Source organism: Dipodomys merriami, unplaced genomic scaffold (genome assembly GCF_024711535.1).
Source record: "Dipodomys merriami isolate MVZ:Mamm:240054 unplaced genomic scaffold, mDipMer1.0.p SCAF_1, whole genome shotgun sequence".
NCBI classification, from domain to species: Eukaryota; Metazoa; Chordata; class Mammalia; order Rodentia; family Heteromyidae; genus Dipodomys; species Dipodomys merriami.
This window is the reverse complement of record NW_027202270.1, coordinates 136,991,858-137,016,530: the sequence shown is the minus strand read 5'-3', so window position 1 is coordinate 137,016,530 and position 24,673 is coordinate 136,991,858. Positions and strand designations below refer to the sequence as shown.

At 39.2% G+C, this 24,673-nt stretch overlaps 1 protein-coding gene across 1 annotated transcript in view; it reads right to left on the bottom strand.

Moving 5' to 3' along the window:
• Kcnh5 (potassium voltage-gated channel subfamily H member 5) overlaps positions 1-24,673 on the bottom strand; it is a 270,939-nt gene that overhangs the window by 38,929 nt on the left and 207,337 nt on the right. The window contains exon 10 of the mRNA XM_070032105.1: positions 22,755-22,951. Coding sequence (XP_069888206.1) covers positions 22,755-22,951 — 197 coding nt within the window. The remainder of the gene's footprint in view (positions 1-22,754; positions 22,952-24,673) is intronic.

Here is a 24,673-nt window from a genome sequence, read left to right as displayed (position 1 = left end):
ACATTACACCTAATCTTGGGTTCATACCAACCTTGAAACACTTTTCTGTATTATAGAGACTGTTTCAGAAAATATCATGACACTTCAACAAGTATGACCTTCAAAGGATACCGTACCTATGTTTCAACCCCATTCTGATTTTCTTCTGTTGTTTAGGTTTATTCAGCTTTTACTGTATTGGTCAAATATTTTGACAAGCTACATATATGGAGGTAGAAATGAGGCTGTCAAGTCAACATTGCACAGCTGATTGTTTAGTGCCAACAAATCACTCTTGTATAATGGTGAGAATGGAATTAATATCCAGTTATGTACAAGTTTTCCCCTTGTCTCTTACAGCAATAACAAACTGATTAGTTCTGTGCAGCAATTTAAAACAAAGAACTCATGGGAAGCATTTAGTAGTCTCATTTCTGGCTTCCATTACTTAGTGAACTAAACCTAATCTGCTAATTGCCAGACGTGTCTTACTTTTAAGTAGAAGTCACTTAATAAAGTTCTTAGTTCCTTCTGAGTATGAAAAGGAATGGTAATTCTTATAAATGTAAAAGATATTTCTCTTATATTTTTAAGAGCAAGCATTATGACTTCAAACTCTGTTGGCTGGTAAATGAAAAAGTCTCACAAATGGTGTTTCCTAGACTAAATCAAGAATACTGATCAAGGAAGTTGTATCAATTCCTTAAGAACTCTGTAAGGTACGCTCCACTTCTGATATAGGAGATCTGAAGGGATGTACTCTGATTTCAGGCAAGAGGGTGCCTGCTTTATCAATAGGCTAGATTAGGATAGAACTGGTATTGAGAAAGACTCATGGATTCTTCTCAACTCTGTACTATAGGCTTCCTCGCCTACGGAGAGCACATACTTGAAATAAAATGAACCTCTCAGGGCCAACCTACAGGAAAATCAACAGTGAGATCTTAAAATTTTAGACCGTAACATGCTCCACACATCTTTTCTAGTATAGCAGCTCACTTTTGTTCCTTGTCTTCTTCTCCAATGATGGTATAGGAGAGAAAGGAGAATGGATCCGTCAGTGATATTTGCACCTCACTTGGAATGATTTTTCAAATTTTTATTAACAGAGAAAGGAGAGAGAAAGAGCAAGGTAAGAGAAGAGAGAAAAAAAAACAATTTTTTACTAGTAGAAGTTATTTTAAAAAGTTACTAAAAAAATAAAGCTCTTTTCTTAGTTACCCCTTCATCCCTAGCAATGTATAATAACACAATTGTTTCTGGTTTGATTTTACCATAGCTTCTATATTTATTTGCATATATATCTGCATATACAGAGATATAAATTTATATACATATATATATACATATGCATTTATGTCTTAAATGAATGTACTGCCAACTGTTAGTCCTGCCAAAATTATCTATAACTTGTTCATATATAAAGACAATGTAGTATAAATAAAGATGGTATAAAGAACCCCAGGTCTTAAAGAAAAATTTGGAGGCTTATGTTTCAACTCTGCTGCAAGTTTGGACTACAGATGAAGGGTATCTACTGGGCCACTGTGAATCTTTTTTCTGGAACATAAAATGGATTAGTAATATTGACCTGGAATGCCCAGAAAACAAATGAACCACACCTAGAAATTGGGTGGCATAGGACAGTTACCATCCTAAGAATAAGAGAGCAAAGTCTTATCTGCAGCACATGATTTTGTTGATTCTAGAATTTCTCAAACAAGATTTTAATTAGATGTTAATAAAAATCCTAAACAAAAAGGCGAATTAAAATAATCTAGTTCTTTTTTGGTTTCATAAAACCCAAAGTGAAATGGACAAATTAGCCTTGTATCAATGTCCCTCAGGTGACTCTCATGTGATTTGTAATTGTCTTCAACTCTAGCAACTTTGAAAAGTGCAAAAGGTATTTATGCTTTGTCCTGAATGAATTTAAATCAGAATTTCTAGGAGTAGAACTCACTGCACCTTTTTATTTAATCCAAAATCCCTCTGGTGATTTTTTAAAGAGTAGCCTGGGTAAATAATGCTGCAGTCTAACATTTTAAGACCTGCCTCATCTGCCCAAGTGGAGGTTAGAAATTTCCACCAAAACATGGATTCAAAGGAGATCATAAGGTATTAAAAGACATTGGCCAATCTCTGTTTCCTTCTATTCTTTTCTTAAGATAAATAAAAAAATATATATATCCTTTATTTGAAAAATACCGATTTTTGTAGATGCCAACAATTTCATTTTATAGCCCTAAAAGTCTAGCAGAGTAACAAAATATAGCAAGACTCTGTATCCATAATATACTGTATTCTTTTATAACTTAAAAGACCTGGTGTTCCGTCAGGTTACAGGAAATATGTCAGTACACACACGGCATAATTTTCAAGCTATATTTACTGAAAACTTACCATCTAGTGTGTAATATCTGGAAAAAAACTGGTGCTCAGCAAGAAAAATGTCATAATTCAGAGGCATTTAAGAGCTTAGCTTTTATGCAGTAGTAGCGAGATTCCAAGTTAGTGAGACCTTGAAGTTATACCAACACCACGCACTGTTGGATTGTGAGATGATTCATTTGCTCCACATGTGCTCCCTAGTGTTGAACTCAGCACCTCACTAGAGACCCAAAGCAGCACCTCAAAGAGGCCCTGAGCATGGGCCAAGAACTCCAGAACTATAAGACAAAGCACATGTTTTCTCCTTATAAGTTAATTATCTCAGGTATTTTGTTGTAGTAACAGGAAGCTGACTAGCCTCCATGTGTTTATATATCCAGTTGAGAAATTCAATGAAAATGGAGTGAGTTAATGCCTGTCACTAAACCCTACACTATGAACAGAAACCGTGATCAGTTATTCACCAAACCAATCATGCCAGAGACTCTGGGAAAACTTTCTTTCCATTGGAATGCCTAAATGGCAGAAACTTCCTTCCAGATTATATGCTATTGCCAAGGGTAGGAGAATCAGAAATCTGAAAAATATCAACTAAAATACCATAGTTCTCAAAACACCAATTTGTGTGTGTGTGTGTGTGTGTGTGTGTGTGTGTGTGTGTGGTGTGTGTATCTGTGCGTGCGCACACTCACGTGCGCACGCGCCAGTACTGGGGCTTAAACACAGGACTTGAGCATCATCACTTAATTCATGAAGTCTCACAGACTTTCCTTTCCAGGCTGCCTTTGAAGTACAATCCTCAGATCTCAGCCTGCTGAATAGCTAGGATCACAGGTGTGAGCCACTAGTAACTGGTTCAGAACATCTTCTAATCCAAAAACCTGTTGGGCAAGAGTAAAAGGAGGAAGAAGGAGGCTGAGAAGAATATCCAGGAAGAATGTAAAGAGAACATTCAGACTTCTTCAATTTACAGACTTCCCTCTACATGTTTATAACAAAAGTCTAGCCAGAAAGTTTCTTTACCATCTCCTTCCTTGAAGGGAATTCACACTGCACAAATAAGCAGCAAGACTGAAGGTCAAATCTGCAGGGGTTTAGTGTACTTTGTATGGCAAATAAAGTGGCTGGTTATTCCAGCTACTCTGTTCATGAAGCATAAAGTCTCAAGAAGTCACAGACCCCGGAGACCCTACTGTGACTCCCAGTCAGCAGCCATAGAATTGCACTCTGTCCTCTCACAAGAGCTCATCCACCTAGAAAAGGCAGCCTTTTTTCCCCATCGGTACTACTCAGTCTAACTTGTCAACAAAAGCAATCTTACCTCAGAATACTTCACATGGTGAGAAATGTATAAAAACACTACATCTATTGACTCAACAGGTATAAATTCAATAGCTTAAGTCAGGTGCCGGTAATCCTAGCTACTGAGGAGGCTGAGATCTGAGGATCATGGTTCAAAGCCAGCCTGGGAAGGAAAGTCTGTGAAACTCTTATCTCCAATAAACCACCAGAAAACTGGAAGTGGTGCTGTGGCTCAAGTGGTAGAGTGCTCGCCTTGAGTTGAAGAGCTCAGGGACAGCGCCCAGGCCCAGAGTTCAAGCCCCATGACCGACAAAAAAAAAAAAATTCAATAGTTTAAAATGTCATGGCTTAAAATTTTCATTGACATCGTATATATTTATACACACACACACACACACACACACACACACAGAAATACACACACACACATGCATACTTTCATTTTTACTCATATACTCCCTGAAAGAAAGACTTTGATTGGAGACCAGTGACCAGAGAGACTCCAAAATAAATTCAGTGTGGAAAGCTGGGTAAGGTAGGGCAGGAATGATGGACTAGGATATTGGATCATGGTCATCAAGAAGAAAATAGATTGTCTGGGTAATAGAAGGAAACCTGCTTTCCACACATACCCTGCTATTAGTCCATTTTTCTGTTATTACAACAAAATACTGGAGGCTGGCTAACTTTAAAGAAAAGATGTATAGTATTTGGACATTCAAGTGCTAGAGGTTCACAAATGGACTCCTAACTACTCAGGAGGCAAAGATTTGAGGATCCCCATTTTGAAGCAAGCTCAGGCAAAAAAGTCCCCATGAGACTCTTGTCTCTAGCTAACCACTCAAAACCAGAAGTGGCACTGTGGCTCAAAGTAGTAGAGCACTAGCCTTGAGCAAAAGAGCTCAGGGACACCACCCAGGCCCTGAGTTCAAGCCCTATGACTGATGAAAAAGAAAAAAAGAGAAAAAAGTGGAACTAGAACTCAGTTCTTATGAAGAACTCATGGCAGATGACATCATAATGTGTAAATATGTATGAGAAGGAGAGGTCACATAGGAAGACAGAAAACCTGAGTGACAGGTTTGCAATTCCTTCTGAGGGATTCCCCTCTAACTATCCCCAAAGGGGTCACCTGGACACCATAGGGCAGTCATGGAAAGTCAGCCTCATTCAGAGCTAAAATACTAGAAAGATCACTTGATACAACCCCAAAGCCCATATCTCCTAAACAACCTTATCAATGGTAATTGTGTTTTGATGTTTTAGTTGGTTCTAAATATGGGATAGACCTACAGGTTCTAGATTTTGGATCCTTTACACATCTACAACTCCCTAAAAAAATGTCAGAAAGAGTCATCAGGACAGTGCATATTTCCAAGCCTCAAAGATTGTGAGGAGTTAGGGGGGAAGCCAGATTAGAAGTTCTAAAAATAGGAAGGAAGAAGTGAGAACTCAACTGGAAATTGCAGTTCTCACAGCTCGGCCTGCTGAAGATTTTTGTAGCAATTAGCTTCTTCTTCAACAAATGCCATAATTCTGGCTTATTTGACCTTTATACAAGGACAACATAAGTTCATGCAATACCTATGTTTAGTCCTTTGCAAATAGAAGGTTGTTTTACTTGCTTGCCAAGTGGTACAAAAGACCACTTTGGGTGCTATGATTAGTGTTGCCTTTGTCCTCAAGTAGTTTACAGTTCAGAGAGAACCATGGGCCCCCAAAAGAAGTATAATACAAGGCCTAAAAGCATCTCATGCCAAGATAACATTGGTACAACCTGGGCACGGGGCAGGGTCATGGTCATTTCCACTGGTAACGTCTTTAATCCTGCATACTATACTGGTTACATTTCTGGCTAAAGATATTTTCTTTTTTTTGGGGGGGGGGGTGTCCGGCCGTGGGGTCTGAACTCTGGGCCTGGGCGCTGTCCCTCAGCTCTTCAGCTCAAGGCTAGCACTCTACCAATTGAGTCACAGCACCACTTCTGGCTTTTTTCTTTTTGCTTATGTGGTGCTGAGGAATCGAACCCAGGGCCTCAGGCATGCAAGGCAAGCGCTCTACCACTGGGCCACCTTCCCAGCCCCCTGGCTAAAGATATTTTCTAATTCATGAGTTGATCTTTATAAATGACAGTATTTCTTTCTGGGTTTCTTTTAATTAATAACCCTGTGGAATATTTTTCATTAGAAATGAATTTTACCTTTACTATGAAATGTCAAACATGAATAAAAGGGGAAAGTTTTACTTGCAGGAAGAATTATTATTTTTTTAAATAAAGGTTCTACTTCGCCTTTGACAAATTTGACTGGGAGAATAAGCTTGTTGAAGCAATATTTCTCTTTTCTCCCTCATCAGTGGCCTTTCTGATGCTCTTTATACAAAAGCAGAATGATGGGAACAAATGGCATTTAAAAAATTAAATCATTCCAACATTCTACAACATTAAGGGGGGTAAAAATTGAAATTTTATGAAAGCAATGAATGGTTGTCTTTTACTTCTAAAAGTGTGAGGGGCAAAGGGGTAGGGGTTCAGCAGTGAAGCAAAGACCTGGGTTCAATCTCAACATTGCAAGAGTTACAACAAATCATAAAAGTACAGTTCAGATTTAGATTGACATTGTAAAATTTTTTAATGAAGTTGGCTTTTGATATCCCAAACCCAACTAGAGTAATACTAAGTAGATATTAGAAGCTTTTGTCTATTTTTCCTTCCAGTGTTTTCCTTTAGTGTCTCTTATTGAAAGAAACAGTCCTGTCAATACAGCTTCCATAGCCTAGGGGTAGAGTTATAAGGACAGACTTTTAGCAAACAGCAGGACAAGTCAGCCACCACGCCTAACAGATAAAATCCAGGGTGAGTTTTAAACTTGGAGAGCACAAGTTTTGGCCAAGTTAAATATGCTGATGCTCAACTTAGTACAGAGAGCAAAATGTAACAGGAAAGTTTGTTCGTTAAACCCAGTGAACAAAAGCTATAAATGCTAAAACATGGACTTAACATTTCATGTCCTCTTAAGATGTATCCTTAGCCAAAGTCATGTCATCAAGGGCTAACTTTTGAGACTTTACCCCAGAGGTCACACTGAATGACAGGAGATTTTGAAGAGGCAGAAGGAGATAATGGTTTATATTTTTTAAAAATAGGCATTTATTCTCTTCCCCCCCCCCCCTTTTTTTTTCTAGTACTAAAGCTTGTACTCATAGCTTGCACTTACCAGGTAGGCCTTACTTTTCACCAGGCTTCTTGGATGGTTATCCATTTACCTTTCTCTTGTATCTGAGGTAACAGTTGTGGACCACAGTACCTAGCCTTTTCTGTTGAGATGGTACTCTCATAATTTATTTTTGTTTTTAACTGGCATAAGACCTGCAATCCTCCCAATCTTAGCTCTCCAAGTCCAGCAAAAGTAGATATTTCTTTGAAGAAAACACAGCATCATTTGAGGAAAGTGCTGTGAGTCTTAGCATTCTCAGTGGTACTAAACATTATATGAAGCTTCTGAGATGGAATTCCATTTTCTAAAGAGAAGAAAGATGGGTTCTGGTACATCACCCTGACTTTTTCACCAACCACTGACTGACTCTAGTAATACTGGGATAAGTATTCTGAGCCTCTTTTACCATGAAAATTTGGGAAGAGGATCCTGAACAGCAAGTTGGGCAGTGCCATTTGTGAAACATGTCCTGACCATCATTTTCATCTTCATTGTCATCATCATTGTCATCTCTACGACCTTCCATGGCATGGAGTTTGTTATGCTTTACTTCTCTCTGAGGTAGTTATTAGACTCTCCACCTCATAAGGGTAAGTGTTTCATTCACGTTCTAGACACCTTGTTTTTAGCAAAGTAGGTAGCACTGAAGAGGTAGTCCATGACTATTCATTAACTGTTACTAATCTTATTTTTCAAATTATGAACTAGGGTACAGAGAGTAAATTCATATACCAGAATCAAATAGTTAACTAGCACTTGAGTCATAACAAAGGCAGAACTTGGTATATTCCCAAGGAAAGGGCAAAGAGGCTCCTTGGATTGAGAGTGCCATCAGGGTAGTTTTATTTCTGAATGGATAATAAGCCCTCATCCATGTCTGTGTACAGATGCATACATAAGAAGACAGCTCTGTGTTGGGACATCATTTTCTTTTTCTTTTCCTTTTTCACCATAACAACTACACATTTGTTCCAAATTGAAAGTCCAGTACTCAGGTGTCTCCTGGAGAATCCCAAATATCTCCCTGCCCTCTTACTGTTTTATTTCTTTTAGTAATTTTTAACCGGATTTAACCAAGTTAAATGTATTTGTTCTTAGTCATCCCTTGGCTAGTTGGGATGTTTTCTTTTTAATTCCCAAAGGGTTTTCTAACTTTTTCAAAGTGTAAACTCTGAAAATTCTTATTAAAGATTCAAAGTCAACCTAAGATGTTTCTGAATTTAAAAAAGAAAAAGAGTAAGCAGGAGCCTGAAATATAAGGATAGTGATTCAAAGCCAGCCCAGGCAGGAAAGCTCACAAAACTCTTATCTTCAAAAAATCATCAAAAAGCTAGAAGTGGAGCTGTGGCTCAAAGTGGTAGAACTCTAGCATTGAGCACAAAAGTTCAGGGATAGCACCCAGGACCTGAGTTCAAGATCCAGGACCATTGCAAAAAAACAAACAGAAAAAACAGGCAATAAATCACAGACTCTTTTTCTCATTTCCAGCTACTCTCTGGCTTAGTACCTTACTCTCTCATGGATAGCTCTCCACTTCCATCAGGAAGGAAGCAGCAAGCAGTGCATTAAGTCAAATGTCACATGAATGCTTACATGCAAGAAGTAGTTGGGTAGGAGAAAGGATACACCTCCTTAAGTCTCTCAGTTAAGACTGGGAGACAAGGCATATATTCAGCATAGCATATGACTGTGCAAAGCAACATGTGGAGCTACAGAGCAGATAGACAATACGGTGCCTAGTTGTACTGTGCAGGAAGGGAAATATGTGCACAGCTGGGACACCGGGGAGGGAGCTGGCATCCTAAGATAAGGTGACTTATTTCTCTTCTGTGATAGCAATGTAAAAGATACCTTCCCTCTTCCTTTATAATAGAGTCTTTCCCCAAGTTCTGTTCTATTCATCTAACTCTTCATGAATTTATTATCCCATACTTTAGAAACCATCTCAATTTTAAATTTTGAAATCAAAATTCTTTTAATAACTCAATGAAAGAATGCGTTCTTCTCACTCTACACTTTTGTGGTTACATGAATGGCTACATTTTTTCTCTCTCTTGTAGCCTTGGTCACCCATAATAGTTGGATTTTACTTTGGTGAGACGTTAAACACATCTCTGATCTTGAGCCAAAATTAAGTAATTAATTTTGACAAGCCAGAACAAACTTGACGATTAAGTATTTCCACTGTTAGGAAATCCAGACTAGTGTAGCAGTTTTTCAAATTCAGCACATTTTTTCCTGATATAAGCTTAGCCCAAAAGGAGAGAATGCTTGACTAATTTGAAATTTTGTCACATCTTATAAAAATCTGTTTCTGGGGCACAGGTATGCCTTGTTTCCAGAGAGATACTGATATATTTGCATTAGAAGGTTCTCTCAAAAGCTGTAAATTCAAATTATCTTATATTCCATGTGCTACTATGAAGTATAGGGTACATTTTCATTTACTTCAATTGATTGTATTGTCTGCTGAGAGGTTGTCCTAAGTGAGTTAAAAAATGTTTACAACTCCTCTCAATATCACTTGAGCTTCAATTATGTGACCAGCCTCCATACACAGAATTGCTGGTCCAAAATTTCAAACACCCTCTAGAGAAAGGTGTGAAACGGAATCTTTACAGAGGCCAACAATACAGAGGTTTCAGCTCTGCAGTACAATCAAACCCAAATCTACTTTCATAGTCTTCTCACCAGAGCAAACATCTCAAATGAGACCAGCAATAAACACTGTGGAGAAGACAGCAGCATTCAGAGGAAGGTAACACCTCTGCCCCTTGCCCACTCCCAGTGGCCTGCAGAGAAAGAAGGTCTTCAGAGTGTATGGTTTCAGTAACAAGCCACTTGGAGACTCTCAGGTATGGGAATCTGGCTTAGAAACAAGAAGGCAGGCAGCATCAGCGCAAGAAGTCATAAATCTAGCAGGCTGGACTCCATCTCTCCAGCTCGCTTTCTTGTGTAACGGGACACTCCACAATGACTAAGCAGATCATTCACCATCCTGCTGTCTGAAATATGAGTATTAAGAACACTATTTTTTGTTGTTCCAGAGAAAGTCTACAATTTCCTATCGGGAAACTAACATTCAAAGGATTTATATTACATAATAGCCACTGGATGCATCTGTACGATGATGCAGTCCAAAACCATACCTAAAGGTACTTGTTAAAAGAAGGAAGCTAGAACAAGGCACTGGTGGCTAACACTTGTAATCCTAGGTACTCAAGAGGTTGTGATCTGAGGATCCTGGTTCAAACCCAGCCCAGGCAGAAACATCTATGAGACTCTTTATTTCCAATTAACCAGCAAAAATCTAGAAGTGAAGTTTGACTCAAGAGGTAGAGTGCCACCTTTGAGTAAAAATGCTAAGCAAGAAAACAAGGCCCTGAGTTCAAGCCCTAGTACCAGTGAACGTGCACACACACACACACACACACACACACACACACACACACACACACACACACACACACACACACACACACACACATTGTTTATGTGCTGCCACTAGGGTAAAATGGCATCTTACAGACAGAATTAGTAGTTACAATTTTAACCTGAAATTTCCATTCCAGACGCATTTCCTAAGGGACTGTGTCTCTATTGAACTTCTATCAGTATCATCACTCTAGAAAATAAAACTGTGGACACAGATGAGACCACAGGGAAAGTAAATGTCAACTTCTCAACATTTTGGGTGACTCAAGTATTATCTGATTTAGGAAGAAGATGTAGAAAATGAATGACTTTCTCCAGGAGAAATTACTGTTGTCTCCATGGGTCACCTGAGTGTCATTGGCTATTTAGGAGGATCGCTTGATTTGATTTCTTTGTACAAAGGTCACTTGACTAGAATGCCAAAATCTATGAAATGTACATCTCAGGTAGAGAAAGGGATATTTCAGGAGGTCAGATGCTATTTTGGTCAGAATAGTCAAATAATAGGAATTCAATCGTGCCATAGAACAGCACTCTGTTTTAGTTGCAATATACAAATATATAAAGTTTAAACTTCTTATATATTTGTATATTGCAACTAAAACAGAGTGCTGTTCTATGGCACGATTGAATTCCTATTATTTGACTATTCTGACCAAAATAGCATCTGACCTCCTGATATATACATATATTAAAATATATGTATATATGAAGTATATATACATATATGTATTTCTTAAAGTTTCTGGGGTGGCTGCAGTCTGAATTCATTATAAACATCTTGTAGGGATTTTTCCTTTGAATAATGAAATGCTTCTCAAAAAATTTCTCTCTATAAACCTTTAAAGCCACTGCTCAGAATCAACATGGATGCTTTTCAAATGCATGTCTTTCATTTCTATTGTAACTTATTAACCTTATTGTTATTATAGAAGTGATGTACAGAGGGATTATAATTACATGAGTTGGGTAACGAGGATATTTCCTTTCATACAGTGTCTTCCCTTCCCTCGCTCTCTCCTAGTCTCTCCCTCCCATCTTCACTCATCAGTTGTATAGTTTATATTCATCAGTGTCCAGTGAGCTCCACTGCTGTACTTTTTCATCCTTCTCCCCTTCACTCTCCTGAAGATATACACATGAATGTCTCTCATCCTTTTTCATCCTTCTCCCCTTCACTCTCCTGAAGATATACACATGAATGTCTCTCATTTTTATTTTTTTCTTGATACAGGGGTTTGAACTCAGGGCCTTGTCATTCACTAGGCTGGTGCTCTACCACTTGAGAAACACCTCCAATCTAGCTTTGTGCTGGTTATTTTGGAGGTTGTCTAGCAAAGTTTTCAGCCCGAGCTAGCTTTATACCACTATCCTCCAGATCTCAGCCTCTTGAGTAGCTAGAATTACAAGTGTGAGTCACCAACATCTAGCTATACACACTCTTTGTTTTCTATATTATCCCATGTACTTGAGAACACAGAACAAGTTGAAACAACAGATTTAGCTCCAAAAGTGAAGGGAAAAATGACCAATCAAAATGACAAATTGCAATATCCTTGTTCATGTTGAATATAAGAAATTAGAATAGTAAATGTTTGATATATGTCAAATTTAGATCTGTACCAAAAAACAGCAGGGAAGAAAATATGATGCACATTTCAGTCTTAACAGTAATAAAATCCTCGCTTTTTAGTTCAGAAAGACTATTTTTCCTTTAATTGGAGATGGTATGACAGCCCATCATGCTCCCCAGGGCCCTTCATCAGTGCTAAGTGTTGAGAATTAAGAAGCTGTTAGCCAGGTGTTGGTGGCTCACACCTGTAATCCTAACTACTCAGGAGGTGTAGTTCTGAGGATCAAGGTTCAAAACCAGCCCAGGCAGAAAAGTTTATGATATTCTTATCTCCAATTAGCCACCAAAAAGCCAGAAGTGGAGCTGTGGTCCAAGAGACAAGAGTGCCAGCATTGATGGAGAAAGCTAAGGGATAGTACCCAGGCCCTGAATTTAAGCCTCAATACTGGCGTGCGCGCGCGCGCGCGCGCACACACACACACACACACACACACACACACACACACACACACACACACACACAGTTTAGTTGAACCACCTGATGTCTACAACATTGGGAGGAAGGATCCAGACCTATGATAAAATCAAATACTTCAAATAGATTATTGGATACATCAAAAGTTCCCAAGAAAAACAATTTGTAAGTCATCTCCTTTTAATAATATGCTTAATATTTTTCTACCTAGTAAAGAACTATCTATTTCCTTCTTGTTTACTACTAAGTGCAACATTTGGGGGGAAGAGGTGCAGGTTGTTGGGTCTTGAACTAAGGGCCTGGGCACTGTACCTGAGTTTTACTGCTCAAAGCTAGTGCTCTACCACTTCAGCAACAGCTCCACCTTTGGCATTTGGGTAATTAATTGGAGACCAAAGTCTTATGGACTTTCCTGCCCAGGCTGGCTTCAAATCTTGATTCTCCCAACCTCCTAAATAGTTAGGAGTACAGGCATGAGCCACTGGCCTCTGGCAAACTTTTCTTAAAAAAGAAGCTGTAGTTTTTGCAAAGAACAGCTGGCAAAGACCAGACAACACACTCTACTGTTTTATGTGTTAGCAAATTACTGGATCCAGTCCTCACTCTGAAACTCAGGAAACTTGGTCCTTCAAACTGTTTGGTAAGCACATTGAAGAGCGAAGGATCTGTGACCCTCCATCCTGGCAATGAAATGAGAAGAAGGTTTTATTCTGTCTGGAAGCAGACCAACTCAGAGCCCTAAATAGAAGCAGCTTAAGGGCTCAAAAGACTCCATAATTAGGTCTCAGCTTCATCTAAATGCACACGACTAACTTGGAGTGTAGCTGAAGGTCTGCCTGTTCTAGGCTCCCCCACCCCAATCCTTGATGGAAGAGAGCCAGCGTGGCTTAGAAATACAAGACAGGACCCTTCCATCAAGCAGCAGCTGCACTGCCACGAGCGCGTCCCCTCACTTAGTCTTTGCTCATTTCTCATATGGTGCAGGTTTCAAGATCAAATGAGATATTGCCTGTGGGATGGAAACTGCAAAGTAGCATTCTACACCATCTTGGGTGAACATTTTACAAATCTATGTAAGTATAGCCACTGCCAACAAGGCCAGCAGTCAGTCAATGTGCAATTCTGATAATCAATTAAGTCATAATTATACTCTACTTAGATTCAAGAGTGCTGTAGATTCTTCCTCTTTAAGCTTGGGAACAAGCCCCTGGCACTGATTGATCTTAGTTCATGCCCTAACCATATCAAAAGTACTGTATTGTTATAAAAATATCAGACAACAGGCTGTGGGATTGTTCAGAATATATACGCATAGCCATTAGAAACAGCAGCTGGAGGTTAACTCTAATTGTGATTTAACACCAATTAGTATTGGTCATTTTCATAATCATATTTCATAAAGGCTCTGTGCCAAAGTTGTCAAGGGCATCATGTGTTTTGTTCTGGATGACTGTGATTGTTTTAGCATTGAAGTTAAAAACTGTGCTAAAGCTAGGCACTGGTGACTCATGCCTGTAATCCTAACTACTCAGGAACCTGAGATAGTTCAAAGCTAGCCCGAGGAAGAAAAATCCTCTTTTCTCCAATTAACTATCAAAAAATTGGAAGCAGAGGTGTGGCTCGAGTGAAAGAAGGCTAGTCAGGAGATAAAGGAGAGCAACTTGAGATGCACACGTCATTCATTCTCTAGTTTATTTATTCATTTGCATAACAGGCACTTATGGTCATTGGCAATAATAAGATTATAGAAAATATCCAGGTGAAGGAGCTCATTGTTTAACTGAAAGAACGAGAATGCAAGTGGGAAAGCAAAGTACCACAACTGGTGTTGAGTGCAGTGAGCATGTGTCAATGCTATGCATTATTTCAAGGTTTTCTGGAAGCCCATTATTGTTTTATTTCAAATGTGGGCAGTGGCAGTAATACCTTTTCCATCATTACTAAAAGTATAATAAAGGAGTTTTAATTTGGTTTTAAATGATATATTATGGAAATGGCAGCAATAAAAAAATAAAGTAGTGTAGTTCAGATGCCCACTGTCACCATTTTTAGACCTTTTCTCCCAAGATGTTTATATTTGCTACTGAAAACCACACACTGTGCAGCTCATGTACACCAAGCTGGTACTCTAGACAGGTTTGATGGCCAATTCCAGAACATCTTTCAGCCACAAAAAGTAATAACTGCTAAAATACTTCATTGCTCACAGAAGAGAAAGAGAGAGAGCTAGAGAGAGAGACAGACAGACAGAGAGAGAGAGAGACAGAGAGATAGCAGAGAGACAGAGAAAGAGAGAGAGGGGAGACGAAGAGAGAGAGGGAGAGGGAGGGGAGAGAGACATTGTAGGCAGCTGGATTTGCCAGGCTAAGCAAGCTTTCTATAAAGCAGGTAGTTACCGAGCTCTGAGCTTGTGCTAATGCAAGAACCATTTTTTTTTCTTACTTGGAAAACAAAATGCAGAACTGGAACTTCGCTTCTCCATAAAACTGTCAGCTAGCTTTGGTTGAATGGGACTTAAGAATACTAGTAGAATAGAGAAGAGATTTACAAATATCTAGATCTTCTCTTCTCCCCATTTTATGATTGTATTGGATCATTCTTCAGAGGCATTTTGCTATGCTTTAAAGGAATCCCTCTGTGATAGTTGATCTTCTTTTGGTGTAATTTTTGTTTAGCTAACAGAGTCTCACTGTATAGCCCAGTTTGGCCTGAAACTTGAAATTCTCCTGGAGAGAGAGAGAGAGGAGAGAGAGAGAGAGGAGAGAGAGAGAGGGGGGGGAGGGAGAGAGGGAGAGGGAGAGGGAGAGAGGGAGAGAGAGAGGGAGAGAGAGAGGGAAAGAGAGAGGGAGAGGGAGAGGGAGAGAGAGAGAGAGAGGGAGAGAGGGAGAGGGAGAGAGAGAGAGAGGGAGAGAAGGAGAGAGGGAGAGAGAGAGAGAGAGAGAATGCACAAGGATGTTTCTAGAGAATATAGAGAATATTGACTTGGACAATGGCTGAGAGGGAAAACCTGGCTTGAATGTGGGTTGCACCATCCCCAGGCTTGGGGGAGGGGGAAGGCTGGATGGAACAAAAGTTGTAAAAGAGGACAGCGGATGGCACAAGCAGACTGCATACTTCCTGATCCAGTGCATATGTTGATGTTTCCATGGACCATGGACACTAGATCCTAAATTCTTCAGCCTTTCAAGCTCACCACAGTGAGTGTCCAAGGAGTTTCTAGGCCTCAGCCTCTGACAGGGCCGCATCACCTGTCCCACTTAACACAGTCAGCATCTTGGACTGGGCTGCTACTGGATTCTCTGACTCTCAAGGATGCAGACAGCCACTGTTGGACTATCTAGCCTCCACTGGTATAAACCAATCAGACATGAGGTAGGCTGGTGAAAAGGGAGTAATAGTAACATGAAGGAGCTAGGGACTGGGGACCACACAGAATTCACCTATATTTTGTTGAACATCCTGCCTTACCATTGTTTTGGGTAAGAGCTGACTCTGGTGGAAACTACTTCAACCATTAGCCACTAATGGACTCCAGGAAGTGTCCCAACAGAGACTTTCCCAGCTGTAGAAGTTAGCTAGATACTTCATTTGCATCTCATTACAGTTGTAGTTTCATGTACTCACCTCCCTGCAAGTTACCATCTTGGCTCTGAGGATGCTTTATTAAATAAACTATTCCCTATTGCTAGGAGCTTGGCAATGCCTTCACAATTCTAGGGAAACCTTCATAACTATGTACCTATCTTTAGCATAATCATTAGTATGTCCACTAAAGCCAGGCCACCAAAGTAAGTGCCTAAGACTGGGAGCCCAAGGGCACTTGATTGATCAAGCTGATTGGTCAGTTTCCTTTAGAGTTGTATTATTATTTTACGCTCTCTTCTGCTGCAGTAACATTTAGTTTTTGCTTAAATAAATTTGCTCTTCTAAAGACTCCTTTATGTGTCTGCCCCTGTATTCTTTTAGGTAAGTCCAAAGACTTATCAGTTTGACTGATCACAAGTCTAGCAAATCTCCTTTTATAATTATACATCTATTCTACTGGCTCTGTTTTTCTGGAGAACTCTGACTAAGACACCTTTTTAAATCACTGCACAAGTCTAAGAATGTCTTGTTGGTATCAACAATCATACACGGCCCAGATATTATTAAAAATAAAAAGGAGGACAAAATCAGCACTAAATACTATAGCAGCTCACCCGCAGAAAGGCCGACCTAACTTTTAAAGTTTGATTGCAGAGTATGTTTCAGTTATTCCTTCAAATTTAACTTAAGAACAAAACTGGATTGGACTAAATGTTGGCATGGCCCTAAAATTTATATATTGAAGTCTCAGTTCCCAGGACGCTTTCAAGCTTTGATAGAGCTCCCATGGAAGGAATTAGAGTTAGATGAGGCTAGTGTGTTCAAAAGAAGAGACACCAGAAAGTTCCCTGGCTGCTCTCTTCATATGCATGCACTATGAAGAAGGCCATGGGACTATACAATGGAGAGAGCCCTCTGGTACCTTAATTTTGGAATTCTGTGAGATCTATGAGAAAATAATTCTCTACTATTCAAGCCACCCAGTTTGCATTACCTTATTATAGCAGCCCAACAAGACTAATACAAGAGACAAACACGTATTGGTTAGAGTGTCCTAGATTAGCCTGATTAGCATCATGAACTATAGATTACAGAGATGTTGTGTAAAGGGGAATCTATAACTAGAAATTTTGGAGCTAGAACAAGGTCAGTCTCCAAGGCACTGAAGGAGTAACATTTCTTTGACAACACAACTCGAGGGTGTTGGTTTGGAATCATTTCTAAGTGATAATCCTAAAATTCATATATTGAAAGCCCTAACTTTAAGGGAAATTTCAAGTTCAAATGGAGCTCCCGTGGATTAAATGTATCTAAGGTCATCAGGATAGGCCAATAGGATGCTCCCTTGATGCTCTCCTCATGGACAAGCACTGTGAAGGCGGCCATGGTACCTCACTGTGAATGGAGAGCCCTCTAGCTCCCCACTTTGACAGCTGTAAAAGTATTACACTTATTTCCCCCTAGAGACCTGTGGATTATACCACATGTATAGTGAATTCAGCAAAGCCTTGGAGGAAAAAAGCATGATAATTCTTTAGCCATGACTACTCAAATCTGGAACCATAAAAGGGATTTTTCTTGGCAAATATAATATAGTCATGGTATTTAAAAGGGAAGCCCATACTAGCATATAATTTAGCCCGCATTAATGCTCTTTATTGTTGGTCATTTTCTGCCTTTTCATATTTTATTTGACATTCTTTTTGAGTTTGGAAAATTGGTTACATAGTAACCTTAGTTCTCAGCTCTATCAAAAAAAGTAGTGTTGGAATTTTACTCAGCCATTAGACAGAATAACACATCATTTGCAGTGAAAAGGATGGACTTAGAACAAATCATGCCAAGTAAGGTAAGCCAAACTCAGAGAGACAAGCAATGCAAGATCTACAATATAACTGGACATGATAACCTAAAAGTCCTCTAAATATTCACATGCAAACAGACTACAGGAGGATACTCGTAGGGGAGGAAAACAAAGGTGTAACTTCTCAGAATATTTAACATATCATCTATTGAAATGTACTCCAGAAAATGTAACATAGGAAAAAAAAAAACACCTGTGTCTACAGAAGCTTATTCCTTGTTTTCCTGTTTCCTGCGACCAACCTCAGATATCCTCAATTTTACATGCAATATTTTGAGCATTTTCTTCTATCATCTCTGTCTGTCTCTCTTGCTCTCATCTATCATCATCTCTGTCTCTCCTTTTGATCAATTAATACTTTTTTTGAAGGGGGAGGAGGTGTGGAGTGCTGCACTGGGACTTAAACTTGGGACCTGGGTGCTATCCTTTAGCATTTTTGCTCAAGACTAGCCCTCTACCATTTGAGCCACAGCTCCACTTCCAGCTTTTTGCTGGCTAATTAGAGCTAAGAGTCTCATAGACTTTCCTGCCCAGACCAACTTCAAACCACAATCTGTAGATCTCTCCTGAGTTGTGAGGATTACAGGCAAGAACCATTGATGCTCAAGCCAACTAATGTTTTTAATACCCATAATCACCATAGGTGGTGGTACAATGACATTTTTCACAACTTTTATGCGAAAGTGCTAATGTCTTTTAAAAATAAACTATAAATGTAAAAACTATTGCTTTTGGTTTTGTGCCAGATTTCTCTTTCTATATATTTATATTAAGTGGTATAGCAGCCAGCACATTCATAAAAGAATTTACCTGATTATCTGCAAAGAGGACAAACAGCCCAGTACAACATCATTAGCAAGCATATCATGGATAGTAACACCTCTTCAATGATGCTTTAAGAAAGGTCCAGGAGGCACTAACTTGAGATTTATCACAATACTGCTGGCACACACGCTGAGCCACACCACACACACTCGACCATGCTCAGTATCAAAGTCCTTTCTCAGACTCTAAGCATTGCTTATGGCTTGTTTGTATGCTTCTTTCTGTTCCATTGCTAGTTTTTCCTGAGCAACAGCATGACAAACACTGAAATCAATTTACGAATCACCTACAACCCCTGCCATATATCTTTCTTCCCTATTAAAACTGAACACAACCGAGTATTGAATTTTTCTCACAGCCTTTGACAAAAAGCTTTAAATCTGGGTGAAATAGTAGATATACGCCCAACATAGGAGTCAAAGAATGTGGATTCCAGTCCAAGCTTTGCCACTAACTAGCTAAATGAACAAGGACACCCACAAGACAGTATATGAGAAATGAACTCTTCAGAAAAAATCATAAAAAAAGAAATGAACTGTACAACTTCAGGGGGTGTGGGGAGGGGTGAAGGAGATGGGGGAGGGAAGGGATAGTGGGAAGGGGTAACAATGCTCGACAAGAAATGTACTCATTGCCTTACTCATGTAACTAGAACCCCTGTGTACAGCATTTTTATAATAAAATAAAATAAAAAATTTTAAAAACGAGGAAATCACTTAAAATTTTCTGGGTTTCAATGTTTTCATCTATAAGAAAATAAATTGTAAGAGGTGACTGACAAGATCCTTGCTTGTTCTAGAACATTCTTTGAAATGAAGTCGCAATTCTACAGTTGTCACAGCCTGCTTAGAATCATTCTCTGCCTCCTCTCCTCAGATGAACTGGATTCATTTCCTTTGTGTCCTACTTATCTTCGTATGTATCCTACCTATACTATTTATCTGAATCAGACATAACCTCCCATTATTCTGTAAGTTCCTGGAGAGCAGACACTGGGGCTTTTACCATCTGACCCACCATTGTTAGCAGGTGCCTTATGGCTGCAAACTGAATTCATAGTGAACCAGCCAATATTTTCTGTATCACACTTCAACAAAGTTGTCTCATCAGGAAGCTGTACAGAAAATAGCAAATCAAATCCCACCCTCATCCTATTTAAGCAGTCAATCTGGAGGAAAGTATGTTCTCGCTATCTTCGCAGTGAAGAAAATATTCAGAAATAATTCAAAATCTCAACCGCGCTTAATGTAGCCATAAGTGCTAATGTAACATTTATTTTAAGCTTCAAGGAAATGGAAGTCTCTTGACAGTCTCATGGACAAACATGCCCACTGATTTCTAAATGGTTCATTTCCTTAAACTCATAAAACATAATCTCTGTAGACGCTATCGTCTTTTATGTGTGTGTGGGGGGAGGGGGGGAGAAGGTTCCAACAGAATTAACAATGTATCTGCAGATGTGAGGGACTCTGGGAATACTATTTCTTATTTATATAAAGAGATAACTGCTGATCTTAAAGACATCCCCCTGTGTGGAGGAGCCACAAGGAGGGCTCATAGGGTCAGCTTCAAGCTAGGCTCACGGCAGCCTAAGAGTACAAAGCAAACTTGGCAAAGGAAAGGGCCTGTGGGGAGAGTGCTCAGTACAAGTCTCAGGCAGCATCTCCCTAATTTTTCCAGCAATGGCTGCAACAATACCCAGTAAATGTTTTCTACAGGGACTCAGGACCTGGAGTATTTCTTTGGGACTAGTCATGTAAGCATTCTTTACCTGGTACATACCAAAATCCTACCCTTCTGGAAAGAATATAGGCATTCCACAGTAATCACATTGTTTTCGTGAACAGTTGAAGCACAGTGAGCTCTTCCTATCAGAGTAATGGGATTCATCTTGAAAATCAAGTCCCAAAGGCCAACTGTGTAAATCTTTTAAAGGACATCAGTTATACCTTCTGTGTGTTCACTGTCTTTTGTAGTGGTGTTCAGCATCACTGAATAAGAACTACATAGAATGAGGAGGAACACCAATAATTTAAAATCTTAAGAATTCTTTGAAATGGACCATGTGAGCTGGGTGTGCTGCTTACATTCTTCAACCCATACCTAATGGCCAAACTTCAATCCAATACACACCATTTTGTCATCCCAGGAAATGGGATCTTGACTTATGTACATAAATACATCAAAAGAGTGCAATTCTGTTGCTCTTTGATGTCTGCTCTGAATATGTGTGTGGATGAGAGAAACAAAGAGAAAGGAGAAAGAGTAATATAGCTCTGTGTTGAATTCAATGTGAAGAATCAAAATTCACTTTCCACTCACAATTATTGTTTTTCCAAACTTGTACTGGGGCTAGAATCTAGGGTCTCATACTATTACTTGTTTTCTTTTTGCTCATGTCTGGCACTCTACCACTTGAACCACACCTCCATTTCCAGGTTTTTTTTTGCTGATTAACTGGAGATAAGAATCTCATGAACATTCGTACCTGAACTAGTTTCAAACTACAATTCTCAGATCTCAGTCTCCTCAGCTAGGATTACGGATTACAGGCTACCCAAATCCTCCTTTGAGATCTTGTGTTGCAAATATGCCAGTTTGTTACTTAATATTAATCTCTCTGGCTCCAAGTTACTTTATATGCCTTAAGAGGTAAACAATTATCTGCCATATTTTACAGGAAAATTGTAATTATCAAATGAGAATGGTGTAAGCAATGTGTCCGAAGAACAAGATGTACTCTATAGAAAGCAAGAATTATGGAAAGAGACTTGGATAAGATGCTACAGGATGATAGTAGATTTCAAAGTTGGCAATTTTAATAGAGTAAGACCATCAAAGATCTAACAGGCTGCCTTGCAGATGTGATATTTATTATAGAAAGTAGATGATAGACTTAAGAGACTCAGAGCTCCCTAACAAATAAACAACCATACAAGAAAGCTCCACCTTTAGTTAATACTTGGGAGCTCTCCCACACCCATTATTGCCTTAATGTTCAATTGCTGGTGCTTCACACAAGACTCATACTTGAAGCTTCTTGAGCTCAGGGACCCTCTTAACAGACTCTGTCCTCTCCTACACCTCATAACTTGTCTCAGAGGTTCTGGATATTCAATAACTTCTTGTTACCATAATAATAAAGTGAAAATATCATTCAAATATAGCTCATATATTTTAATGCAGCCTGTGTGAATAATATTCCTGCTAGTCTTGTCTTCTCTTAGAACCCGGAGTAAGAATCACATTCATTCACAACATATGTCATTTCTATGTTGCTATTGTACAGACATTCATTTGTCTCTTGGCTTCATTGTTTTCATCCATATTAACTACAAAGAAGATTTCCTTTAAGGGTTAGTAGAAAAGAAACATTGTTATTTCAAAAGAGACAAGCAATCATTTTAAATGAAATTCCTTAAGTGGAGTTATCCAAATGTGTATTCCACTCTTGGCAAGAATAGAACTCTAGCCATTGCTCAGTGACCTATAAATCAGAGCTAAGAGATTTCTTTATGCAAATTAAATTTGTGTCACACTCATCAATAAAAAGAAAATGGTAATGAAGATTAAATTTGCAGGCCCAGTACAGAGTAAAGGATTCCTATACCTATTGTAAGACATGTCAGGGTGGCTAATTAATTTTTGAGATAGTGTTCTTTGAAAGAATTAATGGAGGGTAAGCTTTTCAAATTGATTATTAAATGAGAAGACGGGATTAAAGAGCATTAGGAATGTAAAATAGGCAACCAGCTTGACTGACCTTACCAGAATTAGAGAAACTCAGATGATAAAATAAAAGATGCTGCTATTCATTTTCAAGCAGTAGTATAAAGTCCAAGAACTTACTATATGACAGTCCAGGTTTCCAATTCATTGATCTGTATTTCATTTTGCATCATTTTAAATGACAAAAACTCAGATATTTACTTGTATCACCATGGTGCCCTTTTCCCTTACAAAGGAAACAAAATACAAAGACAAAGAATACTTCACTGCTCTGCATTAATGGGGGCAATATTGTTGCAAAAATGAGCTAGCATCAATTGCCCAGCTGATAGAGCATAACTTATTAAGACCAATATGGAAAAGTAGAAGCAAACAACATACCCGCTTCCTTAGGTTGCAAGTGAGAGTAAGATTCCTTGAGAAGGAGTTTGCAAAAGCTGTGTAAAAGTCAAGGACTTTGAGCAAGGCCTCTCGCTTGATGATATGCAGGTCACAGTACGTCAGCGCCCGGACATTGGCACAGGCATGAGCAAGGGTGGTTTCCTTCCAGAAGATGTCTCCAAACACATCACCTTTCCCTGAAAAACAGCATAAGGTATATATTTAAGTATCTACAAGAGTTCCTATCATAACTGAATGATTCAGTTTCACTAATTCTATTGATCTTCTAGAATATTCACAATATATACCATAATTGTATAAAATATCAATGTACAATGTGTTCACTGAGTAAAGTAACACCACCTTGAATTAACTTCTTGATGAAAACATAGAATGGAATGAATAAAATGGAATTCATTGGAAAAGTCAAAATCTTCATGTTTAACAAATAATTTCACTATCTTCTCCCACTTTGACTTTTCCTATTCTGCCCAGAGGAAGCGAAGGTAAATTGTGAGTTCTATCCATGGTCTTGTTCCACTGGACAAGATGGCAACAAGATACAATAAACAATGATTGTGTTATAGCCTTTCTAAATGTAGAATTGATACCATATTATTCAATGGTAAGGCTGGTGCTTTAAGAAGACTAAAACATGGCACTGATGGCTCACTCCTATAATCCTACTGAAGAGGCTGAGATCTGAGGATCAACAGAGCTGTGGCTCAAGTGGTAGAATGCTAGCCTTTAACAAAAGAGCTCAGGGCAGTTCTCTCATCCTGAGTTTAAGCCCCAGGGCACGCGCGTGCACGTGCGCGCGCACACACACACACACACACACACACACACACACACACAAACACACACACATGCCTATGATATATACTGGTTCTCAATGCTGTCCCTTCCCTTCTTCATCCTGCAAATCCTTATCCAGGATCTCGGGGCACAATTTTTTTTCAATTTTTTTTTTTTTTTTTTTTTTGTCAGTCGTGGGGCTTGAACTCTGGGCCTGGGCGCTGTCCCTCAGCTCTTCAGCTCAAGGCGAGCGCTCTACCACTTGAGCTACAGCGCCACTTCCGGTTTTCTGGTGGTTTATTGGAGATAGGAGTCTCACGGTCTTTCCTGCCCGGGCTGGCTTTGAACCGGGATCCTCAGATCTCAGCCTCCTGAGTAGCTAGGATTACAGGCGTGAGCCACCAGTGCCCGGCTCAAATTTTTTATTGTGATTAAGTGGTTAATTTCCCAAATTTCACTGTATTGTGTACAGTATTTTCACAATAAAAAATATAGTAATAAAAAAAAAGAAATGGAGAGGGATTCACAGATGTATTATCCCAGACAGTGTTCCATAAAGAGTACCACAGGGGCTACAGGCAAATTTAGAATTTAAAAAAATCTAGGAATCAGCTATACTCGAGTGCGCCAACCATTGGTGTCTTGAAATCACTCATTCATCACTCCAAATCAATGATACTTGGTTGGCCAACCAATAAAGGGCATGAAGAATAATTCTGAAAGGCCTCTCTATTGAGGCAGTCCACAAAGAGCTCCTGGCTCCCATGTAGTCAACTGCACTTTGTTCAAATTCTGGGAAAGGGAAAGTTTTAAGGTGGAAAAAATGAAAGGAATATACTAAGTGGGGAAAAAATCTTCCTGGAGGTATTCTTTCAAAGCTGTATTGTGTGTGTGTGTGTGTGTGTGTGTGTGTGTGTGTGTTCACACTACAGAAGTGAACAAATATCTCCTGTGGTTCCAATGAAAAGTAGAACTAACAGGAGAAAAGAGAAGAACAATATACCTTTCGAGAACTGAGAATGAGACACAGAAACAGAGAAAGGTCAATGGAGTGTTATTACAGGCTACTTTTCCACATAGGCGCACAGCTATGGGAGAATACCAGGATTTGGGAGTCAACC